Raw genomic sequence first — 27145 nt, 5'->3', positions numbered from 1 at the left:
GAATTTATAAATAGGAAGAAGTATTATTTACAGAGTTTATGTTTATATCACCGGGGTTTCCACAGGGAAGAGTTCTGAGTCCGATATTTTATTTTAGCCTCGTGCACACTGGATGTTGTATTATTTTATGATATTCATTGTAATACGACACATATTTTAATAAATTAACACACTTTATGAACTATTAGTTCGATAATCCAAGTAATCGTTGTAAAGAAGGCAGTGTACGGTTTTTGGTAATTTTCCGTAAGTAATTACTAAATCATTTACCTCATTCTTGATGAAAGCTATTCTCCTCTATCTTCAATATCTTGGTGTACGTAACCACTGTTATAACTTCGGCACCTTTAAAGTCATATCATTAGCCACGTTTGCAACATTCGCTGTTGATCTGTTGTGACGCATATGTGATTTAACTAAGTCCGAATTGACTAGGGCAGCCATCAAGCTCAATTCTCCAGCCAAAACGGTAGCGCAGATGAGAGAAGCTAATCTGGCCGAATTCTCAGCAGGACGTACACCAGCTCCTTTCACGCCGAGGATTTGTAAGCACGCTCCTTGTCCCGTCAAAACCGTACCACCACCAACCGTACCCACTTCCAGCGACGGCATAGTACATGTTATGTAGAGATCATCTCTATTTTCACCACATACTTCCATATTGGTCGAACAGTTGCTGCTAGTTACGTTTTGAGCCGGATCTTGTCCCGTTGCTATAAAGATAGCCGTCACCATATTCGCTGCGTGGGCATTATTCCCACCAATGGAGCCCGCTAACGCCGATCCAGAGAGATTTTTTATTTTGTTGCATCGAGTCATTGTTTTAGCATCAGTTTTAAATATATTTTTTAGGTTTTCCGCTGAGATTGTAGTTTCACATACGACTCTTTTGCCTCTACCTTTAACCCAGTTAATGGAGGCTGCTTTCTTATCAGAACAATAGTTACCAGAAAGACTGATCACTTCCATATCAGGGAAGAAGTTTTTAAGTAACTTCAGTGCATTTTCCGCACCCTTGGATACCATATTCATACCCATAGCATCACCAGTAGTGGCTCTGAATCTTAAATACAGGGTTGCTCCATCAACACCTACGTGAACTTCTTGAAGACGAGCAAATCTTGAAGTCGAATCAAATGCTTCTTTTATTATCGCGTAGTTATCTTTATTATCCAACCATTGACGGCATTCATGTGCACGTACGACATTGGGCAATTTCACAGCAGGCGCTCTCGTCATACCGACATCTTCAACAACACTAGTAACTCCTCTTGTACCAATGGCTTTTGCACCTCTGTTGGTGGACGCAACTAAAGCGCCCTCAGTTGTAGCCATTGGGATCATATACGCTTTACCATCGACAACTAACGGACCAGCATATCCAACCGGGATACCGACGTATCCTATAACGTTTTCGCAGCAAGCATTCAAAACTTTACTGTAATCATAATTTAGGTACGGTAGTTGTTTTATGCCAGCTTCTGTTTGGAATCTCGAGGATATAACTCTCCTTCGTAATCTGACGCCTCGTAGAGGATCGTTTAACACATTTTCAAGTCTATGTAAAGGTATATGAGACTGTTCAACGAGCATTACAACTTCTTCGTCGCTAAGAGAAGTACAGACTCCTTCTGACCGATATATTTCTAAGCATTCAGCCATTGGGCGCTTCTTAGAATTAAGCCTGGCGGCTGAAGAGCTAGGCGAAAGTAGGGGCCATTCCGATTCTTCACAATTGAGCAAGGCATCTGTTTGTGTTTGCATGTCAGATTTGACATCTTCACCAACCGAAAACTTTGGTTTAGTGTTGCGTTTTACAACTTCTTTAACCGTTAAATCATTCATATCAATAATCCAATTCTTTTGTTCCTCAAAAAAGATGAATTTGATAATTAAGGCGCACAGCAAGGTCGCTATAACTATGTAGTCGGCGCTCATTGAAAACCATTTGACATAGGAGTGGAATAGAACATTCTCGTGAGATCCAGACTTAAAATCGTTAGTCAAAGATCCTTCTATCATTCCGTTCTCTCTAGTCCAGGGCCACCTGCTAGTCAAGTGGACACAAAGTAGCCCAGCAGCCATAATCATTTTTACTCTTTGCACAACTGGGTTCGGTTTTAAATCAGTTTCAGAAAACGGACCGTCTGTTCCCATTTCTTTTCTCCCAGAAGCGAAATCTGCTACCAGTGATAAACAAGCTGGATAAAACGTAACAAACACCAAATAGTCCACTAATAACGCCAAGCAGGCGAATGTACACATATGTTCCAATCTAGGGACGCCAGATAAACCACCAACACCGACGAGGAGGACCGCTAGAAGTGTATCTAACGTCGCTGTCGGTCCGAGTAGTGAAAGAGCTTTCCCTACCCTCTTGCCTTGATCTTCACCGGCACTCCAACCGGCTTTCGCCATTCTCGCTCCTCTGGCAACATCAGCGACAAGTAAAAATAAAAACGGGGCATCTTTCATACTGGCTAGTTCACTCCAGAACAAACTAGCAAGGGCTGATGTGAAAATAAAACTTGCAAATGTTGAGAAAACACCAGCTATGATGAGAAGGTATTTTGAAGCAATTTTCTGGAGATTTGAAACTTGGTAATAGGCGTAGAGCAGAGCCGCACAACGTACGAAGGTCATAATGACAGCATCAGCTGCTTGGTACTCCGCTTCAAGTCCAGGGCAAGCTCTAGCCCAGCCTGCGCATCGTTCGGCTCGAGTTCCTGTGCCATGACGTTCCACACTAGCAGCACAGGCCAATAGAGCCAAAGTGGCTACGATTACCTCCCATTGATGCCTGGCGCAAAATTCGCCATGAGCACCCCACACCTTCATTATAGCTGATTAAGCTGCCGCACAGCTGATACCTGTAAAGAAAACCTTGGGTTAGATATCGTGTCTCAATATTCAACCATATTGTAAGATTTTGAAATATTGTAAATTTTTATGAGTGACAAAAGGTCATAAGTCAAAGTCAAAAATCTTTATTCAATATAGAAGTGTTTACACTTGCTTATTGATAGTCAAAAATCTACCACCGGTTCGGAATTTAACACCTCAAACCTGAGAAGAACCGGCGAAAGAAACTCAGCGGGATTTTTTTTTTTTCCATGTTGCATGTACAATAATATTATATTTTAGCTATTTGAAACAGCCTGGAGGCGATCATTTCATTCCCAAGGTGTGCAGTCAACTAAAAAGTCATTAGTGTTGTAATATCCTTTAGCACACAAACGCTCATTAACGATTCTTTTGAATTTTATAATTGAATAATTTTGAACGTTTTCTGGGATCCTGTTGTAAAAACGTATACATTGCCCCAAAAAAGAATTACTAACCCTGTGTAATCGGGTACTTGGAGTAACAAGTTTATTCTTGTTCCTAGTGTTAATAGAATGTACGTCATAATTTCTGGGTAATTTATGTTTTTGCGTACATACATAACATTATCAAAAACAAATTGAGAAGCGACAGTCATTATTTTAATTTCTTTAAATTTACTTCTTAACGAATCTTTTGGGCCCAGGTTATAAATTGCACGAATAGCCCTCTTCTGCAGTACAAAAATGGTATTAATGTCAGCTGCATTACCCCAGAGTAGGATGCCATACGACATTATACTGTGGAAATAACTGAAGTACACAAGGCGAGCCATATCCACATCAGTCAAGTCTAATTTTTTTTACCGCATAGGCTGCAGAGCTGAGTCTATTCGCCAATTTATTTATATGGAGGCCCCATTGGAGCTTAGAGTCTAGTGTACCATACCAAGGAACTCTGTTGATTCTAAAACATCTAATGCTTAATAAATATATATATATATATATATATATATATATATTATAAATTGATTGGAACAAATGTCTGTTTTAAATCCTTAGCATTATTTTTTATTTGCGAATTAAATGAAGCCAACTGTCCACAATGATCAGAACTTAACATATTTATAATACATTTATGATTAGGTACACAGTTGGTAAATATGTTGTCAATACATGTTGCAGTGGATTCAGTGATTCTAGTTGGCTCTAAGAATAAGTTAATGAGGTTATATGAATATAATAATGATCTGAATCTAATACTTGTGCTATAGTTTTCTAATAAATTTATGTTGAAGTCACTACAAATAAAAATATATTTACTTGATCCAGATAATTTCAATAATGCACTTTCCAATATTTTCTCAAATGCTTCATATAACCCGCTAGGAGGTCTGTATACGCATACAACAATGACATGCTCAAGCTCTGCACAGGCTATTTCAATAGTCTGCTCAATAGAAAGGCTCACAACATCCTTACATTCTTTAAATTTTAGATTTTTGTTAATAAGTATTAATGAGCCACCACATATAGCTTTTTCTACTGAACATACTAGCCATCTGGTGACCACTGAAGTTAAACATAAACTGATAATTTACAAGCCAATGTTACAAGCCAATGTTCTGTTATACATAAAAAATCGATGGCATTACTGTTTATGAATAACTCAATTTCTAAATCATATCCTGTCATTCCTTAAATGTTTTGTTGCACCGGGTTTACAAGTTTACTATTATTATTATTTTGTTTATTTCTAATTTTAAAATTTAGGAATTTAACCAAGGATAAATTACTATTAGGTAAATTAATATTAGTATTAATAATACTTGTGCCAGAGATTACCTCTATTGTCTTAGAATTCAATTTAAATTACTTTTATCAGTGTTAATATAAATTAAATTATTATTTTAATTATACATATGATCCTTGGTAACATTAGACATAAAATAATTATTAATATTGTAAGCAATTAGGTTACCAATTTGTCTTCTGGATTTCATTGGTAGGTACATAGTACCCTCTGTCAACTTAAATCTATATATGAATTTATTAATGTCAAATAACATAAAATCATTGCTACAATGTCGGGTCAAATTGTATAAACAAACAATTAAGTCATAAATGTGTAAATTCTGTGCATCTGTCGAGGTATGTGAATATGGAAATGTACTAATTATAAATTTGAATTTCTTTTGATTTTGAATTTCACATAATAATTTTATATAAAGATATTTTATGATTATATGATTAGATTATTTTTGTTCAGAGATAAACTGTCTCCATGCATTAATACAATTATATTATTGGAATCCAGATGCATAGAACTTATCTTATTTATTTGGTACTGATAGGTTGCCCAGGGTGAGCATGTGTTGAATATATTTTTTATCTCACTTTTTAGTATTGAGCCAAAGCTCTGACCTAACTTGTCAGATACTACTATAACATTTTTAACATTTTTATTTATTTTTATTTCTAACCCCAGTTTATTGTGGTTGTGGAACCCTGGTGCACATTGACTCAACTTGATAGGTTAGTTAGGAGACACGGTGTTAATATTAGTATTAGCAGAGGCAACTCATTTTCTTGAGTATGCAAACAGTTACACGTGGATTCCTTTGATAAGGATTCAAATTTTTCCAAGTTCGAGGTGCATAGCTCAAGAAGATTGTTGGCTGCATGTATATGTTCCCCTATCTGTTTTTGAGCCAAGTCATATTTTTTATTCACAAATTCTAACGATCTCCGGAAGCTAGAAATTTCTAGTTGCAGATGTTCAATGTTATTGTCATATATCAATTTATTATTTTGCAACTTATTATTACATGATTTTACTTTATTAATCAAATGTGACCGTTCTTTTCTCATTTTGTATATATATTGATATTTATAAGTATTACTAATTTTTTTTTTTGATTGTTTAATGAATTTATTTAATTTTATGTATTTTTTTATCTCATTATGTGAATTCATATAGGTATGATTAGCTTCAGACTCCTGCAAGGTGGTATTGGGGTCAGAGGCATGTGTAACTAACTCATGATACAACCTTCCAGTCGCATCACATTTCTGGATTGTTTTAATTTGTTCTAGTTCTATTTCTGATTTTTGGGCATTAATAATACTTACTTCCAGTTCTGAAATGCGACTCAAAGCTCTTTCATGTTCAAAGTCAATAAGTCGTAAGCTATCTTATTTTATCTAACTTTTTATTGTAAAAATATTATTTCATGGTCATTATCAGGTTTTTGAAAGAACAATATAAATGTTTTTATACAAGCGTGCTTAACCATTTATCCAAATGTGATGAAAATGGACTGGCGAGTTGTTGACTACGTGGACATACTAGACGGCTTCTAATCAAAAAAAAAAAAACCCCACCAGCTTTTCTTGTATCATTCGTTCAATAAACCTTCATTAAAATTAAAAATCCCTTCAAAAAACGTTCATTGTTCTAACTGTGCAACGCCAAGACGGGTATCTAGTATTATAAAAATAAATACGAACTTCATACGTAAATTACAGAGAAAGTTTCCGCTTAGTGAAATTCAAAATAATCTGGTTCATATTTCGTACAAAAAAGTTGCAAAAGAAAATATTATTATATATTTTCAAACAATATATATAAATTTAGATGCTGATTAAACATGGCATATATTTTATCTATATTATCTTTTACGTTAATGGAGTTTTGATTTTTCAATGCAAGAAGCCATTATAATTGAGTATAACTCTCAAGGCCATCACTAAGACAATTCAGAGGTTGAGTTAAAGACTAGACATCAGTTCACTATGAATACAGGTAGTCTACGTATACATTTATCAGAATTTAGATCGAAACTGATCCAATGAAGGTCAGATTAGTCTCCCTTCCTGTATCCGTCCTCAGATGCCCTCATATTTTACCGTTTGATCATATACACACATAACACATAAACAGCCCGTAAATTTCCCACTGCTGGGCTAAGGCCTCCTCTCCCTTTGAGGAGAAGGTATGGAGCATATTCCACCACGCTGCTCCAATGCGGGTTGGTGGAATACACATGTGACAGAATTTCGTTGAAATAAGCCACATGCAGGTTTCCTCACGATGTTTTCCTTCACCGCCGAGCACGTGATCAATTATAAACACAAATTAAGCACTTGAAAATTCAGTGGTGCCTGCCTGGGTTTGAACTCGAAATCATCGGTTAAGATGCACGCGTTCTAACCACTGGGCCATCTCGGATCATACATGTGTAAGTTATTTTAGACGATATAGAAAAAATCTAAATTGTTATAGAGTCCATTCAATCCAATTGAGGAAATGTAAAGTCGGAATTCTTAAGCCATCTTGAGGCATGATGGAATATATAATTTATCCAAGTCAGCGTTTTACATGGTTAACTCATATAGTATTGACTTATTGTTATCAATAATATGAATAATGTATCAATATTGAAACGTAGACAATATTTGATGTCCCCATCAGCACTTAGAACATTGTGTTAATATTTATCCACGGTCTGACCAAAGGTCTATTGGTTTAAGCAAATTAGTGATGTCTTTTTCCGTCCTTGGACCAAAGTCTAAAGATATTTTTAGAAAAATCTCAATTATAGTTACATTATGTCTCGTGTTTCGAAAATAAATTTTATCTTTTTACTTTTGTAAAGCAGGCGGGAAAATGAACTCCTTCATGGGAAGTTATCGTCACAATTTATCACCAACCATGGAATTTAAGATATTATAACTATTTTCTATAAACGAGATATAAACTGGCTCCCTCACCCTTGGAAATGTAAAATCAGAGTAGAATAATTAGTCAATGAAGCCCAGGGAAACAAAACTGGTCGTATGGATACATGCATATATAACGCCTACCCCGATACTTTATAAAATGAGTTCTGATGCAAATTCCTTATTACAAATGTCGCCGATCAAGTTTGGACAAGTACTGGGAGAATCCACTAGCAAATACGTTTTGAACACGGTTCCACATAAACTGGACCTTCATAATTTACGTACAGTACTTTAATTTAGTTACTAGTTTAAAGAGACTATTTTGAAAAAGATAACAGCGTAAATTATAAAACATGAAATTGACGGATGTCTCGATAATTTTCTCAATTTAAAGCGGTTGAAACTTGTATAGTAACATTTAATAATAAAACCTGGTATAATTTTCATTTAAATTGGTTTCAAATCAAATCAAATCAAATTATACTTTATTCGAGTAGGCTTTTACAAGCACTTTTGAATCGTCATTTAACAAACTATATTAAGTGAAGCTACCACCGGTTCGGAATGTAGATTCTACCGAGAAGAACCAGCAAGAAACTCAGTAGTTACTCTTTTTCAACATATAAAAATACAGTCATGTTAGTTAAATACAATTATATATGTATGTTATGTCTCCTGCCTGGAAGTCAACAAGCATTAACTCCACGCTTTTTTATCATCTATATAATCTTATATCGAATAATATGCCTTCTTTACCAATGTATTCTTTACAAATGATTTGAATGTATGAAACGGCAAAGTCAAAAATGTCTGCGGAATTTTGGTAGTAGTTTCTTCATTTAGGCATTACAAAAAAGATCTCCTTTATCGTTAGAGTAGATAAATTATATTGCATTGTTAGCGGCGACCACAAGTGCAAACAATTCGAGCTCGATCGGTCGTGAGAATCTTGTTGAAATTTCAATTGCAAGATTTGACATAGCCTGCTAATCGGTGAAATGAAATATCATATGTAGTATATATTTTGCTTATCAAATTCCGTCGTTATTTTATCAAACAAAAGTTTATTTTATATATATATATTATATTCAAAATTATAATAAACTTCGCAAGCAAATCTCTTCGCCTTTTGGAGACTCATTTTAAAAACTTTAGCATCATTTAAGCTGTTATCCTTGACCAAGTATTTACTAGTTTGACGTTCTTGTAACCTCTTGCTAAGAATTGTATATTGAAATGCACTTAGCGTGTCATTCCCCGCCTTTAGGGCGTTTACTACTTTTATATTTCTCGAAGTCACTCTTTAAAATAATGATACCGAAACTGATTCTTAAGATTCATTCATTCGTATACGATTAAAGATATGCGAATGGAATCGTAATTAAATATGTCAATTATAGTTGGTTAAATTAGCTTTATCTATTAGACTATCGGCTATCTTCGTGTATGTCAAATATAATGGTAACTTCGATAGAAAAAACAAAACGCACGCAGACCTATTAAATTTTGATTTTTGTGGAGTATTTCAAATTAAGAAATAAATCATAGAATAGGAAATGAAAACGAAATTTCACTACTATGAAAACGAGTACCAAAATTTATTATTATTGTCATTCATTTAAAAACATTATTTCCTCGATGGTAAGGCTTTGTGCGAGGCGGTATAGTTACCATCCACACAACATATCTATCTATCTACCACCAAACATCAATACGTAGTTGTTGTTTCGGTTTGAAAGGTGAGTGATCCAGTGTAACTATAGGCACAAGAAATATGACATCTTATTTTCCAGGGTTGGCGGCGCATTGCCGATACAAGAAATGGTTTCTTACAGCGCCTATGTCAATGGGTGGTAATCACTTCTCATCAAGTGACCCATTTGTTCAAATATGTAGTGACATTCTTTTTATCTTGAAATTTTGCATCTGCCGAGGATCAGTGGGTCAATTCAATTCAATTCTTAGTTCAATGGCTTTTAGTTGCGCCGACAGGGCACGGATTATTTCGCCAATGTCACGTAGGATGGAGAAGACACGAAAGAGATTGAGTTGAGTTGAGTTGATGAAAGAGATTGATCGGTTGAGGAAACAAACTCAATTAAATTTTGAAGACTAGCATAGTAGTAGCAATTTCCTTGTTAATCCTTAACCTAGATCAGTGGGTCAATAATTCTAAATCAGATGTGTCATAATTATTGATACGATATTTATATGTAAATATGGATTACGCAAAACTACTAAATCAAACATGTCAACTAATTTAAACGACGGCGAATGCGTGAGACTGTTTTAATTAAAGTATTTATGTTCATTTTATTTTAAACTTATTGTTGATCAACAAAATATATAGACAGCAGAAAAAATAAATGTAAGTAAGGGTCCCTTAATGAGTCATTGAATAAGTCCCACAGCTTGGCTTCCAGGATTAGATTTACCATGCCATCTCGGTGGTAGAACTTTGTGCGAGATCATCTGGGTTAGTAACTACCGCTAAACATAATTGCATAGAACTGTAGTGTTTCGGTTTGGAGGGCGAGTGAACCAGTGTAATTACAGGCACAGGGGACATAACATCTTTGTTCCCAAGGTTGGCTGCGCATTGTCAAAGTAAGGAATGGTTAACATTACTGACGCGCCAATATCTATGGGCGGTGGTGACCACTAATCATCAGGTGGTCCACTTGCCTGTCCGCCTAACTTGTAAAAAAAATGCAGTTCCAGTGAGAGTTGATAGAGTCACATGAAACAAAATCCAAACCAATACATGTGCCCTCAGGATGTTTTCCTTCAAATACGACATTTAACACAAATTAGGCACATGGTATCTGACCGCATTTCATTCAGCCATAAACGGTGGGGATCCACTTGTTCCATTTAATACTTTCTCGGCTTATTTAATATATAAGTGGGATCAATGAACACGCAATAAGGGTCCAGCTGCCGAAATAAAAACAGCTAGTGCCAAATTTAGGATTATACAAAATCATCACCATTGTATAATGCTTATGGATTCTGTTAATGCCGAAAAATATGGACTTTTGTACAATATGGAGTTATTTCTAACTGTATCGATGAAATTAGATAATATTGGATTAAAATAAGAGGATTATTTCATAAAATATGGAAGATTTAGATATAAGTTCACATGGTTGGAAGCATTGGAAGCATTACCAAATAAATACTAACTAATTCCTAATTTGATAGTGCGTTTGTTTGTTACGCTTTCAGATCTTAACTGCTGACTCGATCATTTTGAAAATTTCCTTATAAGTTTTCAAGGGTACTGAAAGTGACATACACCTACCCTCTAGATTCACAATCAGACGAAAACTTGTAATTGATAATTATCACTACTAAATTAATTTCTACCATTTTGGAAACTTAACAAGTAAATATATTTGAATTCGATTATTAGGGCCCCAAGTCGACAAATTAACCGTTTATATTCAATTGAATTGAAACAATCGTTGAGCCATTTTTCTAGTCTATAAATGGTTTATCCAGTGACGGTTCAGTCAAAGCTGGACCGGACTAGTCGGGATCAAATTGATACTGATATAAGTAGAATTGGTCTTCAATTACGATTAAGCTGAGGTTAATTTAAGTGAGGAATAGTCGAAGTCGGATCTGAATGGAAACGTATCATTACCGTTTTAAGCTAGAACTGGCCCAGGCGATAAATCTCCACGTGGTTCCAAAGTAAATAACAAAGTTATAACAACAATAAATCATTTCATAACTATATAACCGCTATGTATTTTTATGTTCTAAAATTGAAATAATAGTTTCCACGTGATTTTTTCTTCTTCGACTTCAACCTTCGAAAACTCCTTACATCGAAAGGCAAATATTAGTTCAACTAATTAAAGATTTAAGTGGTTTATATAAAACACGGTCTAATAAAAGGGTCATATAGCTTGGTCTAGTAATTATGGGAACCGAATTTGTCATTAGTAGTCATCACATCCGTTAGACGTACTTAAAAAAAATTCACATAATAGAGGTAAAAACACTTTCAGAAAGTCACACTACGTTAGTGATGGTCTCTCCGTTTATATCTATATTTATAATGAACCAAATGTTATCCGTCCGTTTCATTGAGAAATTAATAAGCCTATACCCATGGAAGAAACAATGCAGATATATTCCATGCGATTTGCTGAGCTGAGCTATATTGTGCACTACTAACAGTTCTTCATTAATATATCTTTATTTATAATACAACACTATTACACTTAACTACTTATATCCATTTAAAATTCACTTCCAAAGTTGCGACAGCAGCTTCATCAAAATTCAAATTATGAAATTTCGCAAATCCATAATAAAGATCAGATAACTTTGTTGTTTTTTGGCTTTTGTCGTCTTGTGGTAGGAATACACTGTACGAAAAATTTGGCGTCCGTGAGTCTCATACCGATAATTTTCACGTGATTGACGCAAAAAAAAAAGATTATATATATAAATAATAATAATAAATAAATATTGGACAACATCACATACATTACTCTGATCCCAATGTAAGTAGCTAAAGCACTTGTGTTATGGAAAATCAGAAGTAACGACGGTACCACAAACACCCAGACCCAAGACAATATAGAAAATTAATGAACTTTTTCTACATCGACTCGGCCGGGAATCGAACCCGGGACCTCGGAGTGGCGTACCCATAAAAACCGGTACACCTTACTCAACTACGGAGGTCATCAAATATCATCAAATATACATGTATATCGCGTTTTGTATAACTCAGAAGTAGGGATTTTATAAAAATGTGCTTAAATTAAGATACGTTGACAGCCCTTAAAATGAAATCACATAGTTATGGTTGTTTTATCGAAACCTGTTTATCGGTGACGAGAACTGCATTAATCTCTAAAATCTTATTATCTTATCACGTTTATATAAAGTTCAAAATTGTCTGACACGAAATTAATAATATTTCAAGGTAAAGATGTACTGGGATATTTAACGAAAGTATAAATTCTTTTGAGCCGTAATGGCCCAGTGATCACATGAATCTTTATCGAAGATTGCGGGTTCAATCCTATGCTAGCACTGTGGTAGCAAGGGCAACCACATAACACGATTTTTCCACTTTTTCTGAAGGATTCCACTCTGTGAAAAAAAAGACGCTCCGAACTTTCTGGACAACATTTGACGACGCTTTTACCCAGTAGTGAAACAATAACAGATTGTTAAATTAACAGAAACACCGTTCAGCAAAAGCTGCGATAGACGAATCCAACATTAAGGTTAATATCATGCCAAATTCAGAATCATGGTATACAAAAATGCCATAAAAATATGTAAATTTGCAGTCACAACACCGAAAAGTTTGGCCTATGGTGACAATTATCACAATTTATATTAATATTATAATTGCGAAAGGAAAGGCTAATTCACTGAACCTAATTCGATGAAATTTTGTATACAGCAAGTTTTTTTTTATGATATCGGTAGGCGGACGAGGAAATGGGCCACCTGATGGTAAGTGGTCACCGACGTCCATAGACAATGGCGTTGTAAGAAATATTAACCATTCCTTACATCTCCAATGCCCCAGCAATTTTGGGAACTAAGATGTTACGTCCCTTGTGCCTGTAGTTACACTGGCTCACTCACCCTTCAAACCGGAACACAACAATACTGAGTACTGCTGTTTGGCGGTAGAATACAAACTGAAACAATCCCTTCAACCAGTAAATATAATCTTGATTTATACAGTACCTATTTTTATTTGACATCAAATAGTTCTTATATAAGTAAGTGTCTTTATATTTACAAACACTCTAATAATAGAAAAAGAACGAGTACTGTTGTTATCTGTATAAGCAAGTCTACGATATATCTTGTACATATAATTACATTTATCGGACGGAGTTATCAATAATTCTAATTATTACGGATCAGCAGTCTACACGGGTCTTCTTACCGCGGTCGTGAACCAGATAATAGTCAGTGAAATAGAAATAAAGTGCCAGAAAACTGTTATATCTTTTACTAAAAATATAGTAAAGAAATTTAACACACTAGACTTGATCTCGAAGCCAGGTCTCGATATCAATAGATCCATGCGCACAGACCAACTCATATAAACAATACAACGTCTAGATATTTTTTGCACCAAGTCTTTTATTAAATGATTCCAACAGGCATATCAAGTGAATCAATTAGATTCTGATTTAGGTCGATGCTATCGGCAAATGGAATCTGAGCATACATTAAACCTCACACGTGATATAGAAATACTAGCTGAACCCGCAGTTTTACCCGCGCGAAATTTATGAATCTAACTATAGAACATAAACCTTCAACTACAATGTCAACACATCAACCGTGAACCTTGCCCGCGACTCAGACATCTTCACACTAAATTTCCTCTACATTGGCTCAGCGGTTTCACATTTCTAATATTAGTATAGATGTGTTTGAAGTAAATTCTTTTCATGGTCGATGTTTGAGATATTTCAGCGATACGGGACAATAAATTAAATCAGATCGTTCGTTTTTGCTGTTATTTTGCTGAAAACCACACAATACACGTAGTATAGTCATAGTGATACCTTAGTTTTATACTTGCACAGGCTCAATTCGTTAGTGATCTGTCAGTTATTGAGCTTAGAGTCATGATAGCGTGGGTAGAATGAGAAGTTTAAACATTGATGTACACTACTAAAAAATATTGTGATTTGTGTTTACAATACATTGGTCGCTTGGTTCTCAAGGAAAACATCACGGAGAAATTTTCCAAATGCATGACAATAGGCAGGGTTTTCTTACTGCTTTGGTAAGGACCTGCATGGAATAGCCAGGCAGGAGGTGACACCCTCCTGCCATTAGTGTGTTGTGCCTTCAGACACGGCGCGCCAGACTTTGACACAGTGTGCCAGCGCTCTTCTCTGGTGGCCATTATCGGCGAAAACCTCTCGCTGCCGAGCGTGATAAAGGTCATGCTTAAAAGTGACAGGTGCTGGAAGAAGATGGTCTCCTTTTGCCAAAACATCATGTTTCTCCAGCCAAATAAAAAAAAAACGCGGCTCTTACAAACAAATTGCCGCTATTCTGCTACAGCAACGATCCAGTTGCGCTTCTGTCGAAGTTGAATCGAAACGGAATTGGTAATGTATCTTCGCCGCTATAAATCAGTAGAATAAATCCTTAACTACGATTCAACTGAAATTTATATTAGCAAAGAATAGTCTAAGTTGCATCGGAATGGGAACCAGGAATCAAGAACATATATAAATTAGTACGATTGTTTCCCTACAAAATTTTCCTCAATCAACGGGTACCTGACGCGTACCGATGTTCGGCTCTGTAATTATAAGGAAACTCGTACCTTTGTGACTTATCTTTTAGACTATGTAAATTGACACGAGCTGTCAGGCACACATTGTTATTCAAATGAATCATTTTTTATTATGTATTCGCATGTATTCTTATCACATAGCCGTTCAGTGCTGTCGGGTTTTCCTTACAATAAAATCCAGTTTTAAGTATAGCCATTTTTATGTATTGTATTTAAATAAGCGCCGTTAGTAACTAATATTATGTAATGAATAAACAAAACCGCTTTATTATTGACTTGTTTAGCAAAACAATTAGGTTAATGTTTGTAACATTGATCTAATTCAACGTGTTAACACGATAATGATTAAAACGTTTTATCTTTGACGTATGACTTGTAATTTTGCAAACAGATGATGGGATCTAGACGATGTGCATTCGACAACTGTCGAAGCGATTTTGAACTTTTCATTCCAAATAAATCTGTCAACTGGTTGAAAATAATCGATCAAAAACGTCAATTGACAATCGCCAATGATTGGTCAAGTGTAGAATCGAGTACATACGTCATTTCCTTATTTTGACAAAATCGTCGCTTTGGGACTTTGCCTAGTTTATTTGGGTAATATCCTAGATATTCGTTGGGTACTTCGTCAACGTCACATAAGATGAAGACAAAAAAGAGATTAATCGGAGCGATGAACTTTGAAGACTGATAGCAGTATCAATTTCTTTGTTAATCCTTAACGTGAAATAATTAATATCCTTACCATTTAAACTTTTAAAAGTATAGTAAAGACTTGATAATATCTCACTGCTGGGCCTGTTCTCCTGTCCTATTTGAAAAGGTTTATCTATCACGATGCTCCAATGCGGATTGTCGAATGAGAATCTACAACGTGCAGATTTCCTCTCGTCACCGACCACGAGATGAAGACAATTAAACACATAAAAGTTTAGTGATGCTTGCCGCGGGATTCATCTCAAAATCAGCGGTTAAGTCACATATTGTAACCACTGAACCATCTCGGCTCTTATAAAGACTTTAAACGGATGTTTAATTAAACACTGATTTCATTCTGTTGCCATTGCTTGGTCATTAGACACAAAATATGAGACTTTTGTTTTTGTGTTTGTTTTGTAAGTAGTTAATGCCGATCACAGACTTAATTATCTTTAACGTCGCCAATGCGACACACTTGGGAACTAAGATCTTATGACTCTTGTGTCTGTAGTTACACTGGCTAACACACCCCTAAAACAGTCACACAACAACACTAATTATTACTATTTGTCGGTAGAATATTTTATAAGTGGGTGGTACCCAAACCTACCACTAAGTAATATTGACTTCAATGTTTGCCTAATAAGCTCTATACAAATAAATTTATTATTCTTTATTAAAATCGTATTTATAAAAAGACAAATCGTTGCCAACGCGACGAAGCCCTTACACAGGCACGTGTAATTAATAGTTAATTAATTACAAAATATTAAGTACATAATATGTTGTATATTTTGCGACGGAGTAATATATACTTAGTTTATTTACATACATTCATCAACTGTGGAGATATTCTATGAGGACGAACTCGGATCGCATCGAACATCGTGAAATCCCAAGTGATATGAATATGGTCTATATAAATTATAACATTAAGGCTACACGTATTTAAGAGCCGAGATGGCCCAGTGGTTAGAACGCGTGCATCTTAACCGATGATTTCGGGTTCAAACCCAGGAAAGCACCACTGAATTTTCATTTGCTTAATTTGTGTTTATAATTCATCTCGTGCTCGGCGGTGAAGGTAAACATCGTGAGGAAACCTGCATGTGTGTAATTTCAACGAAATTCTGCCACATGTGTATTCCACCAACCCGCATTGGAGCAGCGTGGTGGAATATGCTCCATAACTTCTCCTCAACGGGAGAGGAGGCCTTAACCCAGTAGTGGGAAATTTACAGGCTGATTATGTTATGTATTTAAAAAGTGTATCAACGTGACTCTGTTATCAACATTTTCAAAATGAGTTACGACGTATAGATCTATTCAATCACGAAGGCACACCGCACACCTGGACGCTAATTTATAGGCGTGACGCTCATGCTAATAAGATGTCTTAGTGTGCGTGAGATGACTGATGTAATAAAGATAGCAAAGAAATAAACAAATTAGATTTTATTTGTTATTGGCGTGTGCCAATAATTTAACCTAGAGTCACTCCTCCCTAAGTAAAAAGATCTTTAGTCTATATTTATTTTTACTAACACTATATGGATCTATGTAAATTATGGTCTGAAATAAATGATTATTATTATTATTATATTTTTTGGACTAATTATCTCCCAAATAATGGGGCAAATATTCCAGTCACACGGGTCAATGACCAAGTGTATCTGGGGAGTGAAAAAGTCAGTCAGTACAGTCAGTCAGCCAGCTCATTATTAGATTCTAAAAACTTACGTACTATTCGACAAGTATTTAAAATAGCAGCTTTTTGCATGGTGATGTATGTGAGAGGTGGTAAATCAAGAATTTTTAAACTTTGGTGTAAGTGTTTAGGTATGACTCCGGTAGTGGAAAGCACGATAGGGACAATAAAAACCTTATTTAAATTCCATATTCTAATTATTTCTTCTTTTAATTCTGTATATTTATTGATCTTTTCCGTAATAGTTTTTAATAAGTTATGTGTGTTTGGAACAGAAACATCAATTAAGTAAGCTATTTTAGATGATTTGTTAACTAAAGTTATATCCGGTCTATTGTAATGAATCGTTTTATCAGTAAGAATTGCTCTATCATAATATATTTTTATTTCTTCATTTTCTAAAACGGGGTTGGGTTGATATTCATAGTAAGGTTTTAGTGGAGTATTTGTGAAGTTATATTTGTGTGCAAGTTTTTGATGTATGTAGTGAACTATTTGGTTGTGGCGATGGGTGTAATCTGTTTGAACTAGAGTAGGGCAAGCTCCTGTAATATGTTGTATATTTTCTGGCATTCTGTGACATTTTCGACAAAAATCTGATTCTATTGATTCTTTAAGTATATATTTTTTATAATTTCTTGTATTGATAACCTGGTCTTGAATAGCAATTAGAAAGCCTTCTGTTTCGGGGAACAGGTAACCTTTTTGTAACCATTTATTTGACGCATCTAAATCTATGAAATTTTGCTCTAGATCGTGGATATGCCTACCATGTAGTTCTTTTCTTCTCCAATCTTTAATTTTTTCATTTATTTGTTCTTGGATAGTTTTAAACTCTTTATTCTTATTTTTTAGGTTTAACGGTGTGAAATTATCATCAACTTCTACTATAGCTGCATGTATCTTACTAGTATTTGCTTTATTGTAGAAAAAATTTTGAATATTATGGATTTGGTTTTGCCAAAGTATTTTTAAATCAACTACCCCTCTTCCTCCTAATTGTCTTTTCACCGTTAATCTTTCTATAGCTGATTTCGGATGGTGATAATTATGTTTAGTTAGCGTGACTCTAGTTTTTATTTCTAACTTCTTAATATCTGTCTGAGACCATTTGATTATCCCGAAGGAGTAAGTTAGGACCGGAATAGCAAAAGTATTTATTGCTCTTATGAGATTTCGCGAATAAAGATGTTTTTTGCACAGCTGGTTTACTCTTTTGATGTACTCTGTGGTAAGATCTTGTTTTAATTTTGAGTGATTAATATCCTTAGCTTGAAGTATACCCAAATATTTATATAAGTCCCCTTCTAACATCTCGGATATATTTATTTCCTCACTTATTTCATAATTTTTCTCAATTAATTTTCCTTTCTTTATAGTTAAAGTTTTGCATTTATCTAAGCCAAAATTCATATTTATATCTTTACTAAATTGCGCTGTAATTTTTATCATTTCTTTCATTTCTTTCACAGATTTACTAAATAGTTTTATGTCATCCATGTACATTAAATGAGAAACCGCTATGTCACGTGTTAATTGGTATCCAATTTTAGAATCTGATAGTATTCTAGATAGAGGATTTAGGGCGAGGCAAAACCACAAAGGACTGAGAGAGTCTCCCTGGAAGATGCCATTTCTAATATGGATTTCGTCACAACAGATTTTAGATGTTTTTGTTGTTAAAGTTATTGTGGTTCTCCAATTAGACATGGCCTCCTCCAAAAATTTAATAATATTAGGATGAATCTTATATGTTTGTAAAATTTGGACTAACCATGAATGTGGGACACTATCAAAAGCTTTTTTGAAATCTATATATGTGACATACAAATTTCTATTAAATTTATTTGAATGTTTTAGTATGGTTTATTATTATTATTATTATAGCGAATCGTAGTCCAGAACGAGATGAATTATAAACATAAATAAACGCATAGAAATTCAATGCTTCCTTGGCTTTGAACCAGCGGAACGTAGTAACGTAGACGTTTAAGATTCACGTATTTTCATCACTGAACTAACGTTAAAAACAGGCATAATTTCAAAAGTGAACGAAGTTAGTTCTTACAAAATAGCACTGCAATGAGAGCCGTTTCATTAGAATGTTCTGCAAATTAAAAAAAAAAAAAAAAAAAAAAAAAAAAAAAAAAAAAAAAAAAAAAAAAAAAAGATTTTAAAAATTATTTGAATTTATTCTTACATATAATGTCGTACAAAAGAAATTGAAACGAAGCCTTTTTGATGCGTAACATCTTTCCACTCGCTTTCCTGCAATTAGTCAAACTTCTTGAAACGGGACGGAAGTCTGTAACAGGAAGCCCTAAAAACGCGCGCTATTTCATTAGACCAATGAGCGCGCGGTGCTTGAGTTGGCTGTCAGATGGTACTTACCCATTATCCGAGAGGATATAATGTTAATGTTGCTTATTGCCAAGATGAAATGTCAGATGTTTCAGTCATATGTGACTACTGTTAGTGGTCATGAGGGCTCATAAACATTGCTACTGTAAAATATATTAATCAATCCTCATAAAACCAATGCGCCATCAACCTTGGAAACTAAGATGTTATGTCCTGTGTTGTTACTATACTAAGTTACAATACTGTTTGACGGTACAATATAATATGACGAGTGGGTGGTACCTACTTAGATAAGATTGCTCAAAACCTTATAACCAAGTGAAACTTTACACTATCAATTTGAAACTAAACTGAAGCCAACGCTAATAAAATAATTAAATACACTCGTACTTTTAAAAGTCGGTAAGTATTGCGTGGAGATTTATTGCTATTACTTTAAGTCGACAAGAGGAAAGATTGCTTGCGCGATACATTCAAATATTTGTAAACATTACTATATCAAACAAAAAGCTCAAAAATTAGTCAGTTACGTCAGATTTCATCCAAATCCGTGAAGACATTTTTTCGTTTGAATATCGAACATAGAAAATTATTACATTATTCATATTTTTTCTAACATTTCTTACGGACTGAACAGTCCGACATTACAGCAATTACGACATTTGCTGAGGACATATCATAGTTGTGAAGTGCACTCTCGTTATCTTCCCCTACCCACAAAATCTGTACCAGATAAGAGAGATAAGGGATAACACAGGATCAGGATTTCCGTACTTTCCTAAGCATAGGAAAGGGCACTCAACTTCCAAATTCTGGGCTAATGAGATTTTTTCAACGGCAAAATCAGATTAATTTTTTTATTGGACTCGAGAATTGACATCATGACCTCAGGATCCAAATGTGTTATAGTTTAACGTAAGCTATTAAAGTTGTCAATTACACAGTCAGTATTCCTATTAAAGATGTCGGGACTTTCCGTGATTTCAAGATGCGGGATACGCTGAGTCATTCACTGTGATATCACGGGTTATTCCTGAACGAACAAATTAGATATACTCGACGTAGATCTCGATGATATTATTGATATGCGACATGAACTATGTATATGCTAATTACGGATATATTATATATCAATATAATGTATCATTATGATTTTGTTAAATTATGTAAGTTTTGGCGTTGGCGTTTCTAATTAAAAAAATAAATAGACATTATTTATTTATATATAAATAAAGGCGGGGATAACACAGTTCAATATATATTTTTCGTGTTTATCATTGATTTCCTTTTTTTTTGTTTGGTTAAAGCAACCGACGCGTTAGTGTAACCAATTTAAAAATGGAAATTAAAAAATGTTCGAAACGTGCAAATTAATAATGATTATGAACGAATTGAATCCACCACGGGACGAACACTAGTAATTATTGTCACATTTAAAGAACACACACTTTCACTTGGTGGTAGTTTGTGCTAGTCTATCTGGGTAGGTACTTACCAGATATTCTACCGACAAACTGAACTATTTTAAACAGTTAGAAAGTGTGTGTAACTACAGGCACAAGGAACTTAACACTTTATCTTAGATCCCAAGGTTGGTGGCGGATTGGCGATGTATTGCGACCACTTACCATCAGGTGGCTCATTTACCCAATACCAACATTAAAAAAAAACAAAAAACTGTAAGTAAGTTTCGACATTTCACGAGTCAGAAGCGATGTACAGCATAACACTTCTGATCATCTCGAAATAGGTGTCCCTCCGCGCTAAAATAACGAACTCCTACACGTGTGAACTCACACGTGCCAAATATAAATACATACACAACATCAAGTTAAATTTGTTCATTGTATTTAAGAAAATTGGCCGTGTAATCGTTTTTGGACATATTTGATCTGACATTGTGTGATGGAAGAGTCATTCTACAATTTCAAATTCACATTACAACGAACTGCCTTTCACGCTCGTGTCAGGGGTGAGGTTAGGCGTTAAGTAGTATTGCTGTGTTCCAGTTTGAAGGGTGTGCCCGTCTAACAGGCACAAGAGATGACAATCTTTGTTTTCAAGGTTGGTGGTGCATTTACGGTGTAAGGGAAGATTAGTATTAATATTTCTTACAACGCTAATGTATATGGACAGCTGTGAACACCTACATTACATGACCTATGGGCTTTTCCCATCTCTATTATAAATGATATACATTTGGCTAATCTTAGAGATTTTGCTGTTAATTTTCGGTTAAGGCGAACCTAATTTTTCGCTTATAATGGAACGTTCAGGAATCTAAAGGAATGTGATGGATTTAATTCGCAATTAACGTAATTGACAAATAGTATAGTATAGACTCGCGAATACAATGCTTTTTATCTTGACCGAAACAGGTCTAGTCACAATCCTACGTATTATATATATATATCAATTTTTTTTGATGATTAATAATAGCAATGACCCAAATTAATTAAGGAATTACTAATATTCCTATTTACCCCTCCTTTTAATCTTATCACTTGTGTTAGGAGTTGTGTTGCGACTTTTTACATCGCTAGGCCTGTAAACTATTGCGCTTTCAATGCTTAATCATCATGTTTGAAAATCATTATTAATCAGTATCAATTCAGCGCTTTTTCCATCCACACGGTTTCCATCTGTTTATTCCTCTCTAATGTTATAAATGTGAAAGTATATCTGTCCTTCTTTCACGCAGCAACGTTGCAACTGATCATTGTTATCAGATAATTTCCAGACTGGATATTACTTAGAAACGTTTAGTTATACGGCGATTTCTCCCTTTCCATCATTGACTTGACATTCGAAAGAAGACAGCATTGTTCAACTAATCACCATAATCAATATCACTTAAATGAAATTTCTAAGCCTGCGGTTTTACCCGCGAGAAATTTATAAAACACAAACATCCCAACCCAGTTTTACGTCCTTTGGGATGGAGTTTCATAAAATCCGTTCTTAGCGGATGCCTACACCCTATAAGGAAACTATCTGCCAAATTTCAAGTTTGTAGGTGTTAGTTGCTGAGATTTCGAGATCAATGAAAAAAATTGTGAGAGGTATTTCGGTTTTACGAGATATAGGCTGCACAGTGACATACCTTTGCTTATCGGTGCACAAAAATATAGATATTTTTTTAATCAATCATTTCATATTTTAAAACAAAGACCTCCGCCACGTCTGTCCATCTGTCTGAAACCGGACTATAAAATCCTTAGATTAGCGCGTTGAAACAAACAAACTCAATATAAATTTTGGATTGATGAAAAAGAGTAAATACTAAGTTTTGTTAGTTTTTCTCGGTAGAATTTACATCCGAAACAGTGGTAGCTTTATATTAAAGTCAACCTTGTACTTTGAGGATTCAAAGTGTTTGAAAGAGCCACTTGATTTAAGTATATTTTGATTCTGATACTGATTTGGATTTGATCCTGTACTTAATAAATATAATTTTTTTAAACGAATTTAAAATATAAATATATACTTAGAGGCAAAGTTAAAATGCCTCAAATCGAGTATGTTAATGCATTTATTCATCTACCTTTTAAATTAAGTGATAATCGTCAGCTGTTCCAGGGGTCGAAGGTGAAGTCATGATCACAATAGGGGCAGATAAAACTCCTTAAAGCGACAAAGTTGTTTTCTAATAGTCATTTTTTTTAATTTCCAAGTTTCGGGTTTATTGTACAATTACTTTTGAGAACCATTTATTTGTGAACTATAAGGTTGAAGATTCGCAGGCTCTTTTGTTCAAATCAAAGACGGGCTGAAAGAGTACTAAGTACAACATTACGATTCTGGTCACGATATTTTTGATAGGTATAATTAATATTATATGGTGAATGAAAGTTAATTTTGTTAAGTAACAGCTTGTTAATAATCCACTGCTGGTCTATCGTCTTCTTTAAAGATAAGGCTTGGAGCATATCCCACACTTCAGATTACAATGTGGCAAATTTTCAACCGACACATGTAAGTTTCCGCACAGTTTTCCTTCATCGTCAAAAGGATCAAGAAAAATCATTGATGCTTAGGTTTGAACCCATAATTATTGGTTAAGATAAACGTGTTCACTGAAGCACGTTATGGACCAAAAAATAAAATAACAAAATGTACTTTAATAAATTCTTATAAGGACTAGATCAAACATCGTTGATATTTGATTCTAAAGACTTTACATGAGATAATAAAATTCGTATTTCGAACACGCGGTATAAATGGATTCTTAAAAAAATATCTAGTCTATGGTATAACCATAGTTTAAGTATGACGCAAACTATTATTATTCCAGCCGTGCAGCCGCATTGTGTCGAACGAATACAGATTCGTATCGTAATATCTTCCACAGGAAACATTTTGAAATACATAATATATACTGTTTGAAGAAACACATAATTCAATTCCATGAACCGGATAATATATATACATATCTAAAAAATCACCACTCGCCTTAATGTATATTACTGGTACCTAGGTTGAAGTGTCTTAGGGTATTAAGTACCACTAAAAACAATTGCATTCTTGGAACAAAGTTTGATTTACGTATTCAATGTGATATGTTGAAAATTCCTCATTCATCATCATATTGTACACTATAATGACAAAGTTTTTAATTATAATACCTTTATTTTATTTTCAGTAGGACAACCAACAGTAGATACAATGTCACAATAAAAAACAAAATTACATTTCAAAATTATCTTGGCAAATGTTCTATTATTTACAGGTAGTGCCACCATAACAAATGTATAAATTAATATAGTGTTATATTATTGAGAGCCGAGATGGCCCAGTGGTTAGAATGTGTGCATCTTAACCGATGATTTCGGGTTCGAACCCAGGCAGGCACCGCTGAATTTTCATGTGCTTAATTTGTGTTTATAATTCATCTCGTGCTCGGCGGTGAAGGAAAACATCGTGAGGAAACCTGCATGTGTCTAATTTCAACGAAATCCTGTCACATGTGTATTCCACCAACCCGCATTGGGGCAGCGTGGTGGAATATGCTCCAAAACCTTCTCCTCAAAGGGAGAGGAGGCCTTAGCCCAGCAGTGGGCAAATTTACAGGCTGCTTATGTAAAAAAAAAAAATGTTATATTATTTACAATACAACACTATTCCACTAAACTACTTATATCCATTTAAGTTTTACATTCAAAGTTCCGATAACGACGTCCTCGAAATTCAAAATGACATTCTATCATAATGAATATCACAGATTATTCAAGCTGTCGACCAATGATATCGCTCCAATTCGGTGTCAAATTTTGTTTATTTTCTCTTGTCCATTTTTGGTTGGTATAGGCTATTTCAGGCACAAGGGAATTATTTATATATTTAGATAGATTATGCAAACATGTCGAAAAAAGTAAACGCACACTAGTTAAGCAGTATGATGAGATATGATGTTTGGTGAGTGTCAAACGTAGGTGTCACGCACACCAAGACAACAAGGTTTTCTTTTTTTAATGTTTTGTAGTGCGATATATAAATTATCTTAGTTCCCAAGATTAATGGTGCATTTTGTAAGGTTAATATTTCTAATAGTGCCAATGTGTTAGTTTTACATGTAACTCTACGTTGTTAATTAACAATTCAACACATTTCCCCAAAGTTCTTTCCTGTACTTTTGACAAAATATATGCAAAATATCCTGATGATTAGTTGAAGAGTTTAGACAAAATAGCATAACAAAGACTCCCTTTAATTTAAGGAAAAATATAGTATTTGTTATAACGAAAACAAATTTATAATTATAATAATATTTCTTGAAGCAAATGAGAGTTTATAAATAAAACACTAGTAAAGTACATGAGCAAGTCACCCAGTTCCTTTATGACAAATTTAAAATATCTTATGCAATGGCTGTGTGAATTATATAAGTTTAATTTTCCTTTAATAATAAATAAGTAGTATATTATATAACAAATTTTTGATTCTAATATATAGATAATGTATTGCATTAAGTATATATATATATATATATATAATTTCCTCAATGTTATGTCACAATTTCAGATATAAAACTTTCTACAAGTGGATAAATAAGACGGTGTATATCCTGCTTTATTGATGGGCTGGTTCATTATTTGTTTATACAATTAATTTTCCAATTTAACAAGGAGATTCTATTAAAAACAATCATGCAGTAATTATTTTTAAATTTAATTTATTATTATATAGTTACATACAAATATATCAACAAGTTTAATATATGTAAACTTGTTTCTTTATGTGTTTTTGGGCAACTTGCGATAGATTATTTAAATGAAAGTGGATGGGACACTAAAAAGAGGTGTCTTGGTTTGTTGAACAAATTATTGCATTGGTAACCCAGAAACAGAAAATGTCAAATAATTTTATTGAAATGAAATTAAACTTTAGACACCATTCTGGACTGATTGGACAGACAACTGGTCTGGAATACAGATCATTCAATGGTTGTCTCCAACCATAGAATTAGCCACAAGTCACACAAGAACCAGAAGTATTCTGTAACTAATAACAGAATGGATGTATTTAAATAATTATTTTGACTTATATACATTACTATAGTAAATATATTTACTAATCATGCAATAGTCTATATTCTGCTAATAAAATCTATATTTATGACTTTGATATCTTTTCTAGATTTTGATTTTGATAATATAAAGTTGTGTCGAGTACTTTATTTAATATTGTAGTGGCAATAAAACATATATATTTACAAAATATGCGTTATAACAAAACAGAAAAAAAATGTTGTATTAAAATAAAAAAAGACGAATATTGGTTTAATTTAAGGATTCATACATACAATATTTAAAAAAAACTTATATATTGATTTCTTTATTACACAATATTCTGACGAAAAGAGCTTAGAAAAATATTTGCACACGCGTTGATTTCTCGTGTACTTGAACGAAGTGTGCCAAAAAATCAAGGTCACCAATGGAGAGAGTGGACCAGCATAGACAACTAATTTTCACTTTTAACTTACATTCATGGTAAATTAAATTATAAATTAGCCCAACAATAAATGATATCCACTACCAAGTTTATTTATTTACATACGCAATAGAGCTATAAATTGATATCGCGTTTACCACGAATAGTTGAACGATATTATTTTTGAAAAAACGTAAAATAATACAAATTATAACTGAATCGCGCCAAAAATTATGGTTGTTCGAGTTTTAAATCATAGTTCGTAGCATATTTACAGTATGGACTAAGATAATTAACCGTAAATGGCCAGTGTTACGTGAAAATTTCACTTTTGAAAAAAAGAAATTTCTTTACTTACCAGGTATTTAATTTACTTCCAAAGTGTTTGATGGAAATTTATAAAAGCACTCGATTCTTGAACGCGAACGTTTTATTTCGCGAGCGAAGTAACTCTTCAATATTCGTAAATTGTGAAATGAAATTGCTTTGACACACTTTTCGACATTTTTGATGTGAAGTGACGTTCACAGACTAATCAACACTAATAGAAAGAACGAGTCCTCTTTCAGAATCAGTCTGAAG

At 34.0% G+C, this 27145-nt stretch overlaps 1 protein-coding gene across 1 annotated transcript; it reads right to left on the bottom strand.

The window, feature by feature from the left end:
• On the bottom strand, nt 1-27145 carry Hmgcr (HMG Coenzyme A reductase). The gene is made up of 2 exons (XM_026634867.2): nt 26922-27145; nt 1-2870 (listed from the first exon to the last, which is right to left on the bottom strand). The coding sequence occupies exon 2, from the start codon at nt 2836-2838 to the stop codon at nt 331-333; it is 2508 nt and encodes an 835-aa protein (XP_026490652.2). The 5' UTR covers nt 2839-2870; nt 26922-27145; the 3' UTR covers nt 1-330.

This window comes from Vanessa tameamea, chromosome 28, assembly GCF_037043105.1.
Source record: "Vanessa tameamea isolate UH-Manoa-2023 chromosome 28, ilVanTame1 primary haplotype, whole genome shotgun sequence".
Classification (NCBI taxonomy): Eukaryota; Metazoa; Arthropoda; class Insecta; order Lepidoptera; family Nymphalidae; genus Vanessa; species Vanessa tameamea.
The sequence above is the reverse complement of the archived record's forward strand: the minus strand, read 5'-3'. Positions and strand labels throughout refer to the sequence as shown.

Excerpts from the sequence above, each read along its gene's own strand:
- Hmgcr (XM_026634867.2), bottom strand. The coding sequence starts at position 2,838 with ATGAAGGTGTGGGGTGCTCATGGCGAATTTTGCGCCAGGCATCAATGG.